Source organism: Lissotriton vulgaris, chromosome 3_2 (genome assembly GCF_964263255.1).
Source record: "Lissotriton vulgaris chromosome 3_2, aLisVul1.2, whole genome shotgun sequence".
NCBI lineage: Eukaryota > Metazoa > Chordata > Amphibia > Caudata > Salamandridae > Lissotriton > Lissotriton vulgaris.
This window is the reverse complement of record NC_141690.1, coordinates 66,021,836-66,033,166: the sequence shown is the minus strand read 5'-3', so window position 1 is coordinate 66,033,166 and position 11,331 is coordinate 66,021,836. Positions and strand designations below refer to the sequence as shown.

The window sequence follows — 11,331 nt, the reverse complement described above, 5'->3', positions numbered from 1 at the left end:
CCTATTTTTACACCTTACCAAAGGTTCATAAAGCACAGCGGCCGCCCCCTGGACGCCCTATAATCTCCGGTATAGGGTCGGCCCTGGAACCTCTGTCCACCTTTGTGGATCACCTTTTACGACCCATGGTGCAAGAGATGCCCACGTATCTTAAAGATACGACAGATCTACTGCGGCTTTTACCCGACATTGAATTCAACATCAACACTGACCTATTGGTCTCTTTTGATGTCGAGGCCCTTTACACCTCCATCCCTCAGGATCAGACCTTGGAGGTGATTCATCAACTATTAGATTCCAAGGACCTGAATAGCATTACACCAGTGCACTTTATAATGGCCTGTGCCACGCTGGTGATGAAACAGAACTTTTTCCAATTTGAAGAGAAGTTCTACTTACAGGTGTTTGGCACTAGCATGGGGAGCGTTTATGCCCCCAGTCTAGCAAACTTGTATGTTCACTCCTTCGAACAGCAACACATTTTTACTGATCTCAACCCTTACGTCGATAACCTGAGAACCTGGAAAAGGTATATCGACGACATTTTTGTGACCTGGAGGGGCACCAAAGAGAAGTGTCTCGAATTCCTAGGATGGCTTAATACCAGAGACTCCTATCTTAAGTTCACCATTGAGATAGGGAAACATGAACTTGCCTTCCTCGATTTATTGATTCTGGCTACACCTGAAGGCTTGCATTCCGAGCTATACAGAAAACCTACCTCAAAAAATTCATTATTGTTGTTTGACAGTCACCATCCGAAATCTTTGAAGGAAAACCTTCCATTTGGACAGTTTTTGCGTGTCCAGAGAAACTGTTCTACAACTTCTGCCTACAAAAGACATTCTCGCATTTTATGTATTCGACTGGTTGCTAGGAAATACCCTCCCAGGTTGGTCAAACAATCCATGAAACGGGCCATGAATAACAACCGGCAAGCCCTTTTAGAACCGGCATTACCAAAAGCTCCTCTGGAACGACTGACATTTGTTCATACGTTTGGCACCTTATCCAACAGGATTCAAAAATTGGTCAAGAAACACTGGCCTATTTTGAACTCTGGACGTAAGACCCTACAACGTCCTCTGATTTCCTTTAAAAGAGGTTCCAAGGGGGGCGTGGCCAAGATGGCGGCGTGAGCAGACGTGCTTTGTCGGAGCTCCCGCCGCCGGCCGTTATCTACAGCATCTTTTCCAGCGAAACGCCCTGAACCGAGCACTTCCCCGGCGGGCCTGAGGCCAGCATTGCTGCGGGGGAGTGCAGGACGGCTGTGCGGTCGGTTCCCGGCGCGGAACCCCGGCTGGGCCCGGCCCGGCAGCCTGGTGGCTCTGACGGCCTGGAGGGAGCGCGGCACGACAGCGAGGCCGCGAGGGGCGGAGTCTACACGCCGAGTCGCGGGCGCCTGTGCCCGGCAGCTGCTGAAACGGCGAGCCCGGCCCGCGCGGCTGAGCGCGAGGCCCCCGTGATCACCTGTCGGGGGCTTCTGCGGGCTCGCCACACTGACCTGCAGCTGGTCGGAGTGTCTAGCTGGTGGTGGTCGACGGCGGACTCGGCTTGGGTCGAGTGAGGGACCCCAAGTCAAGGAGGTGAGGAGCGGCAGTGGAGGGGGCCCCCCACCCCCCCGGCCCAGCAGACCCCCTTTCACGTGGGGCCGCCGAGGGACAGCGGAGACCGGCTGGCACCCCCGCAGGCCCGTCCACTGGCAGCACGACACGGCGATAGGCTGGGACGGTCGAGAGCACGATCGGCCAGCGCAGGGCCTATCGGCGAGACCCCCCGCGGTCGCCGATCCCCGCCTGCAGCATTGCCCCGGTCCCTGGCTGCATCCACGCGCCTGGGCATTCGACAGGGGAGGTGGTGGCCGGTCGGCGCGGGGGGCGCGGAGAGGACCCACAGGGGCCACGCACGTGGTGGGACAGCACGAGAGCCCTCGACCTGAGCAGACGCTGGAGGCACCCACACGAGTAGCCGAGCCCCCCCGACCACGACCCCCACGGAGGCGAGCGGGCCCCCCTTGCTGCGAAGAGGCCCCTACGACCGTACTGGGCTCTCACCCCCTGGACAGTGCACCGCGGTGTGCCGCGAGCGCCATCTTGGGCGGCTTCCCGCCCGATCTGGCCGGCGCTCCCCGCCTCGTCCTCTGGAGCCGGCGCCTCTGCGCCCATCACGCGGCCCCCCCCTGAGCCCTGCTGTGGATTTGTGGAGCGGCGACACCACACTGCTCCCCCGGAGTGGAGGAAGACTAGGAGGATCGCGGAGGTGCCACTCACACTGCACTGGTTGTCCCGGGGCCGGAGCGGTGCCCACACAGCCTGAGGATCGATCTGCGGCCAGCAGACGGAGATACCGGCGGACGCGGCTGGGGACTCTGGGACGGTATGTCCGGCGGGAGGCCCAGGAAGGACCGCACCATTAAGGATCTCTTTACCCCCCCTACCGTGGGGAAGCGGAATGGCCCCGCGGGGTCAAACCCCCGGGGAGACGCGGACAAACAGACGGTGGCCGCGTCGCCCCCTGGGGGAGCGGATCCCGAGGCTCCAGTCACGCGGTCCTTTCTGGAGTCCCTGTTCACTGGGCTGAGGGAGGACATCCACGCCCTAAAGAAGGAGCTCCAGGACGAGATCAAAGAGGTCCGCCGCGACACCGATGCCATAGGGGAGAGAGTGGCAGACCTGGAAACGAAGAGCGACACACGGGACGCCGAAATAGAGGCCCTAAGGCAGGAGCTGGCCCGCATCCATGACCAGCAGGTGGATCTCCAGACGCATGCCGAAGATCTGGAGAACCGCTCCCGGCGGCATAATATCAGGATCCGAGGAGTGAAAATGGCCCCGGACACGGAGGACCTCTTTCGGTTCACACAGGGTCTCTTCAACCACGTCTTGGGCCGACAGGCGGACGCCCCCCTGCGACTAGACAGGGCCCATCGGACGGGCCCGCCGAGGGCCGACGCAACGCACCCACCGGACATCCTGGTGTGCGTGCAGGACTTCAGGACAAAAGAGGAGATCCTGAGCAAGGCACGCCGCATGGAGAGGATCACCTTTGGCGACCATTCACCGGCGCTTTACCAGGATCTGGCTGCACTTACCCTAGAGAAACGGCGCACCTTTCGGCCAGTAACGGCGGAACTGAGACAGCGCAACATTTCCTACAGCTGGGGGCACCCCTTCCGCCTGGTGTTTCGGCTCGGCAATATCCTTCATCAGCCACGCACCCTCAGAGACGCCTGCCGCGTGCTGGGCCTGGAGGAGCCGGTGGTCGACGATGGGTCGTCGGGAGAAAAGACTTCTAACGAGGCTGGCCCAGGCCGCTGGCAGCAGCAACGACGCAGACGCAGGCCGAGACGCCCCGCGGCAACTGAGATAGAAGAGGGGCAGAGGGCTGCGGTGGAGACGGTGGCGCAGGGCCTGGCGCCGGCAAACAATGGCTGACCGCTGGGAGAGCGACGCACTGGTTCCACAAGCCATGGTGGGTTCGGGCTAATCTAGTCCGGCGGCGGGGGCGCGTGCAGAGCGCTCCTTGGTCTTCCCTGATGGTGACTCTGTCTCTTCGTCGGTGGCGCAGTGCTTCGAGCGGGCCGACCTGCTTGCGACGCCGCCACTGCCCCCATTCTACGGACTTACCTTACCACGGGTCCAGTGGCCATGAGCCTGGACCTGGGACAATGTTGGACCACATTTCTTCGCCAGTTGGGGAGAAGGGTTGGGTAGGGGGGCGGGCACGGGGAGTTGGATGGGAAGCGTTTGCACCGGGGGGGGGGGGGACCCAGGTGGGGAGGCTGCTCCAGTTGCTCCGGTTGAGCGGGGACTTGGGGGGGCAGTTTGGGTTGGGGGGGTCTTGGGGAGAGAGGGGGGAGGGGCGGGAGGGTTCTCCTTGTCCAGAGGGTTCGGTCGCCAAGAGGTGCTCTGACGCGGCCCCTAGCGCAGTGTCTTTCGCGACCCGCGGGCCCACAGTCACGGCTTTACTCGTACGATCCCAGATATGCCACGACACCTCATAGTGCTTACGCTTAATGTGCGGGGTCTCAACAGCCCGAACAAACGCAGGGCGATATTATCCTATCTCGAGCGCTCCAAGGCGGATATCTGCCTTCTCCAGGAAACACACCTTGTGCGCAGCGACCAGCATAGACTCAAATCCCGCGCGTTCCCGTGGCAGTTCTTTTCCTCTTCCCCGAAGAAGTCTGCAGGGGTGGCGATCCTAGTGGCTAAGTCCTTTGAGGGGAAAGTCCTCCAAAAAGAGGCCGAAGTTAGAGGGCGGCTCCTACTCTATAGCTTCCAAATCGCGGGCCACACCTTGCTTGTGGGCTCTGTTTATGGCCCGAACGAGGGTCAGGAAAAGTTCCTGCATACAGCTCTAGAGACCGTTACAGCCACCACACACACTCACTTGCTGCTGGGGGGGACCTCAACATAGTCTTTCATAACACGGCGGATCGCTCAGGTCAGAGATCCGGTCAAGTAGGGGCGCTCACGGCGGCGGGTCACGCACACCTGACAGACCTGGGCCTCATCGACCTTTGGCGGCACACGCACCCCCAAACTACCGCCTACACGTATTACTCGGCTGCGCATAAGACGTATGCGAGGCTAGACTATTTTCTGGGCTCCTCGCAGCTGGCGCTACAAGTGGAGAGCGTGGAGATACTGCCAGCCTCGCTCTCGGACCACTCCCCGGTGGCGGCGACGCTTCGGGTGGGAGCCATTCCAGCTCCACAACGGCACTGGAGGCTGCGGGACGGTCTCTTACAGCTGCCTGACACCCAGGCCCGACTCACGACGGCGATTAACCGTTTTCTGGAGCACAACGCCAATGATGACACCACCAAAGCGACCCAGTGGGCGGCCCTCAAAGCGGTCCTGCGCGGGGAAATCATTTCCATCGCCACGGCCAACAACAAGGAGAGGGAGCTGAAACGTGCCGAGCTCTCCCAGCGCGTGGCGGAATTGGAACAGATGCACCAACGCACAGGGGCAGCCAGAGCATGGCGTCAACTATGCGCCGAGCGGAAAATGCTAGCGGCCTTGGACCAAGATGTGGCGGAATACGCCGCGATGCGCCTCAAACACGTCTACTATACCGGTGGCGACCACTGCGGGAGACTGCTGGCGAGTAGACTTCGGGCGCAAACCCAGAGGCAACAAGTGCGCTCTCTCCGGTTGCCCAATGGCGACCTGGTCACAGAGAACGCAGCGATTACGACGGCTTTTGGCAATTTCTATGCGGCGCTCTACGACGCGGATCACCTAGACCCTGACGCCGGCCCAGCCTATTTGCGGGGCGCGGAACTCCCCACCCTTACCCAAGCCCAAGCGGACTTTATGGAACGGCCCATAGGCCTGGAAGAGGTCATCTCGGCCATTGCCCGCCTCAAGGTCGGGAAATCCCCGGGACCCGACGGCTATACTGCGGCATTTTACAAGGCCTTTTGCCAGCAGCTTGCCCCCCTCTTGCGCGACCTGTTTAACACGTTTGACACGCCCGGCGCCATACATCCGGACCTGCTGGAGGCGTCTATCTCTGTTATTCCCAAACCGGGTCGTGATCCGGCAGTCTGCGGCTCCTACAGACCCATATCGCTACTGAACGTAGACCTGAAGCTCTACACTGGCATACTAGCGAGCCGCATCGCCCCATATATGCAACAACTGATAGACCCCGACCAAGCGGGCTTTATCCCCCAACGGCAGACCAGCGACAACACCAAGCGGGTGCTGCACCTCATTGAGGCCGGATCACGCACTAAACCCGGCTGCATGCTGCTCACCATTGATGCGGAGAAGGCCTTCGACAGAGTACACTGGCCATACCTCGACCAGGCCCTCCGTCACTTCGGCTTTGGAGAGAAACTCCGCCACCGCATCTTCAACTGCTACCGCCGGCCCAACGCCGCGGTACGAGTGAACGGTCATACCTCCCCGAGGTTCGACATTGGCAGAGATACGCGCCAAGGCTGCCCGCTGTCGCCGCTCCTATTCGCATTGTACATGGAGCCGATGGCCCAGAGGGTGCGGCAACATGCTCTCATTTCAGGTATTAAATTTGGGGCCGACACGCATAAGATCAGCCTGTACGCCGACGACGTCTTGCTGTCCCTCACTGACCCGATGCGATCCCTTCGTGCTCTCTTTGTGGAGCTACACACCTTCGCCCTGGCCTCGGGCTTCAAAATCAACGAAGCCAAATCTGAGGCCTTGAACATCTCACTGAGCTCGGATGTGGTGGCCGAGATTAAATCGGAATTCCAAATCCAATGGTCGGACGCAACCGTCCCGTACCTGGGCGTTCGCCTGGCTCCTACTGTCCGAGGCACTGCGCGGGCCAATTACGAGGCCCTCACCCGCAAACTCCGGGAGCAGCTCCGGCGTTGGAAACCACTTACGCTGTCGTGGTTAGGAAGAATTGCCGCAGTCAAAATGACACTGCTGCCGCAGATTCTGTACCTGTTCCAGACGCTCCCCCTGAACCCCCCGGCGGGTTGGCTCCAACAAACTCAATCGGAATTGTCACGGTTCATCTGGAACGGCCGGCGACCCAGGTTCAAGCATACTCTCGCCACCCTACCCCCCGCGAACGGAGGGGTCGGCGTGCCAGACCTTACTCTGTACTTCCAGGCGGCACAGCTGCGCACCTTTGTGGAATGGTTCCAGCTGGAGTCCGGTAAGCACTGGCTCTTCCTGGACCAGGCAGTGGCCGGCCGTACCCTCCAAGGCGTGCCCTTCATTCCGCGTCGACACCGTCCCCCTAACCTGTACGCCTCTGAAATCACCAGCACCGCCCTGCGAGTGTGGGATAGAGTAGCCGTGGCCAAGGGGCTGACCACTTTCCCCTCACCCATGACTCCCATCTTTGAGAATCCAGACTTCACACCGGGCTTGGACACCGGCACGTTCACAACGTGGCGGACGACACCCTGTCGCGCGGCAGGACACATGTTCGATATCAAGGGCATTCTGCCGTTCCAGCAGGTCAAGGCGGATTACGGCGTGGCCGAATCAGAACGCTTGCAGTACCTGCAGGTGCGCCACTGGGTGCTCCATCCCTCGATCCAGCCCGGAGCCCAACGGCACCTCACGCCTTACGAACGATGGCTGCTGACACGCACCTTGGATAAGAAGTTGATATCGGACCTCTATCAGCAGCTGCTACTCACGCAGGCACACACGTACAATGCGGGCCAGGTCCGGTGGGAGAGGGATCTGGGGAGGCAGCTCACTAGGAAGGAATGGGAGGGGGTGTACCATAGAGCCAGACACTCGGCGCACCACACTGGCCTTACCGAGACATTGACTAAGGTAGCAACATACTGGTACCACACCCCTGAGAGACTACACCACTGGGATGCCCGAATCAGTGACAGATGCTGGAGGGGATGTGGGGAACTAGGGACACTGGAACACCTGCTGTGGAGCTGTAAGGCGCTGCGCCCCTATTGGGACCCTATCCTGGATCTTATAGATGCACATCTAGACACACAACTGCCGCGCTTCCCAGCGTACATTCTACTAGGCCTCCCAAACGCACTCATGTATCCTCTGAAATCCTGGCGCGGGCGCCTGATCGCGCTTGCGCTTGGGGCTGCGGTCCAAAACATTGTGGCACACTGGAGGGCGACCCAGGCTCCGCAACAACTGGGGTGGCTTCACCGACTGTGGGCGATCCTGGGGATGGAGAAACTATCGCTGGCAGCATCAGGGAGGGGGGCGGACTTTGCGGAACTCTGGCGGCCATTCCTCGCCTTGCTTACCGGGGAGTTTCGGGAGGTGAGCTGCCCACGCTACCTGCGTCTGCTACGCTTGGCGGAAACACCTCTCCCGGACCCCAAAACACATACCCGTAAGCGCACAGGCCCCACGCGCGTGGCGTCCACTGACTGTTGAGGGTGGTTCACGACCTATAGCTGGATTCCGGACATGGACAAGGAGAAGGGAGGGCTGGGGTGGGGTGGGTGGCGGGGTTGTTTACAGTTCTTTGTTTCTCGTGTTTTCTTACAATGCACTAGCACTGACCAGCTTGCACCGTTGTAGCACCTCTTAAGACGCGGCCGGCCCATTGGGTTGTAGGCGGCTTGCTGTGTTAATAAGATGATGTACCCGCTGGCCCTATTTGGGGTATCCGCGGGGTCGCTGACCTCGGCCTCCCTAGAGTGGTGGCGGCCCTTACAGAAGTCGCTGAGGTGCATTTTTTGCCTATGCTCAATAAAATACTTAATACATAAAAGAGGTTCCAACCTGAAAGACAAATTGGTGCACACGAGACCCCCTGAAGAACAATCAAGAGCGGTCGGATCATTGTGGAATCTGCCCCAAGTCACAGGACACCATCCCTGTGGCACTTGCCAAGCTTGTGCGCAAACTAAAAAATCTACAGAGATAGACATAGGTACTCAAAGACCTTGGAAACAAGTAAAATTTACTAATTGTAACAGTGACCGACTTGTCTACCTCATCACATGTCCATGTGGATACAAGTATGTTGGGATGACAACACAAAAGATTCGCATCCGCATATCGGAACATAAAAGTACCATTCGATGTGCGAGACAGGCAACAAAACTGACCACTCACTTTCTAGAGGCCAAACACCAGTCCACTGAATTTCAGTGGACTGTCCTGGAACAACCTTTTATTCCATCACATACCGCGGATGTAGCCAAATACCTATTAGTAAAAGAACAGAAATGGGTACTGAAGCTTAATACTCACCGCAAGGGACTTAACGATGATATTCCTTGGTCTACACTGTAATTTACCTTACTATGGAATATTAAAGTCTACAGCACCTAACTTTCTGTACCAGTCTCTCTGGTTTATATTCATTAGAGACTGGGAGGCTACGAACTCTTGTTACTGAACCTCAGCTTTATTATTTTTTCAACCAGTGTATACATCCAGGTTGACTTAGTAGCACCCCTGTACGAGTAGTCATGTTTGGCTAGATAGCCATTATCTTGTCAACAAGGAGGGCCACACTTAATTACAAATATGTAATGTGCTATACATCCCAGCACTACGCATTGATGACACCAGCCTATACAACATTAGTTTCCACTAACTAGGAATCCTTGCCTTGCACAAGGTGGTAAACCTGCAGAGATATGACTTTTGCGGTGCCTATACAAGCATGTACGGCGTAGCTAGATTTCACCTGTCCTGACGGTGCTAAATCTATCACGGTTACCGCTGGTGACAGCTGCCATCAGACTTGTACACTACACTCAGTATGATCAGCTGATGTCAGACTTGCACATAATATTCAGTGTCAAATACATGAGCTCCGCCTAATGATCTGGTAGCATACTCTGTTTATCATTTCCAGCACCGAGGCGAGGCTGGAGCTAGACGCGAGCTCTGGCAACCATAGCAACACCAATGAGAAGCGCGGCAATCGTAACAACACCAATGATAAGCGCGGTTGCAGTTCCAGCGCTGAGCGAACCAATAGGATCGCGAGGCCTCGCGCCCACGTGGTCCTCCCACCAATCAGAACGCGCTTCATAACAGAGCTCTTTCCTGCTGATCGGTGCCTCCCCAGTCGGTTCAGATGCCGGCATAGGAGCACCGACGGACAGGTAAGAGCGCGTTTTGACTTCCCATTTAAGCGAGATCAAGGCAAGTGAGAACTATGCAGACCAGTATCTTTATCCCGGAGTCTCAAATAGTAGTCCTTAAGAGACATTACCGGGTTGACCACTCCTGTTACCAGACCCCCCTTTCTCAGTACAGCGAAGGCAGGTGTGTGGAGGTTCTTGCACACTGTGATCAACATGTTGTCATTTTTTACATGTTTTTTTGAGCGGTGCTTCACTCTTATCCTGAGCCACTGCCAGGTGGGGTGAGGTCTTCAAATCTTACAGACTACGGTAAGATTTTTCTTATATGTTTGGAATGTAAGATATATATCCAAATATACAAACATCTGTTCCTCTACAAAGATGAGTGTATTTGTCAGCATTATAATTTCTGACAGTGTTATAGGTCTATACTGATTGGACCAAACAATAAAAAGAGTTACATAAGGTGTGGTTAGCTTCATCTGATACTTATTCTTCTCCTTTTCTTTCTGATTTTACAGTGAACAACACTAGCTGTAATTTTATGACGAACTTTCATGTTCTGGATAATTCAGGTGACATCTGCACTTTACACGTTAAATTTTCTGTTGTCACTTTAATTTCCATTTTTGTGCAGTAGCACAGTCTTTTGTCGATTTGGTCCTGATGAAAGCAAGGACGCAGTAGTCCAGATTTGCTGAAACATGTCGACCTGGCTTTACCTTAGACAGTCTATTTAACTGTCTTTGGAAACACTTTTTTAATCTTGGACAAGTGAGCGTCATTTGAATAAAGTTGGTTCTACGCTCTCTCATTCAATTTTATAACACATTGTTTATTATTTTCACTCACTTTTTTCTGCACTGCACTCCACAGTCATCACCCCTTTTTTCACTCATTAACTACTACTGAGTGATATACCATATTGTTGTTGATGCGGCAAAGAAGACTTTCTAACCATCTGGTCTATCTTTGACTGTGACAAAACATACTCACACGGATGGTATGGATAAATCCCAAATGATGAAGGGCGGATCCGAGTGGTGACTGATGGTTTTTTCCTCACCCACCTGAGATGTTGAAGCACACCTTCTTTGTGATCAGTCAGTCAAATGGTTTTGTACTGTCAGGCTGATGTCTATCACTCCTTAAACTCTTTTAGTTCTAGACCCTCTGATACTCTTTGTAGTTGTCTAGTAATTGGGATCTGTATTCAGAGCTAGGTCTTTAAATATTCCCAAGGTCCTACCCCACGTTGTTTTTTCATTGGGCCTGGAAAATTGTGCCATACTTGTAACTATTCTTTGACCCTGCTTCGAGGGTCAGAGCAGGGTCAGAGAATAGTTGCAAGTAGGCAACAACTCTGGAGGCGCTGCTCAGGAAACAATTACAGGGTTGCAGCAGGTGCCCAAGTTGAAGTTACTTTCTTTGTAACCATTTTGTAAATTGTTACAAAGAAATTAGCTTCAACTTGGGCACCTGCTGTAACCCTGTAAGTGCTTCATGTACTTCAGTTTTTGAAAATGCGCCCGAACGCGATTTCGCAGATTTTTCTGCAATTTCGCGAGATTCGCGGATCGTGAAATTGCAGTAAATCCACAAATTCCGTGAACGGAAGGGATTTTACGCCCATGCTTACTGCTTGCTATATTTTAATTTTCACGTTTCTGAGATGACTTTATGCATTTTAGCATTCAAAGAAAGAATTCTATATCGTTTAGCTAAAGGTACTGCTTGCTATATGTTCATTTTCACTTTTGTGAGATGCCCATATG

General features: G+C 55.2%; 1 protein-coding gene across 1 annotated transcript; it reads left to right on the top strand.

Annotated features, from left to right (window-relative positions):
• The first annotated feature begins 254 nt into the window (after window positions 1–254).
• Window positions 255–9,485, top strand: LOC147725338 (uncharacterized). Its single transcript, XM_086964508.1, has 2 exons — window positions 255–1,104; window positions 8,227–9,485. The coding sequence occupies exons 1-2, from the start codon at window positions 336–338 to the stop codon at window positions 8,748–8,750; spliced, it is 1,293 nt and encodes a 430-aa protein (XP_086820634.1). The 5' UTR covers window positions 255–335; the 3' UTR covers window positions 8,751–9,485.
• Window positions 9,486–11,331: the final 1,846 nt, after the last annotated feature.

Excerpts from the sequence above, each read along its gene's own strand:
- LOC147725338 (XM_086964508.1), top strand. The coding sequence starts at position 336 with ATGGCCTGTGCCACGCTGGTGATGAAACAGAACTTTTTCCAATTTGAA. Across the intron at positions 1,105-8,226 it reads TCTGATTTCCTTTAAAAGAG|GTTCCAACCTGAAAGACAAA; the intron begins GTTCCAAGGGGG and ends TACATAAAAGAG.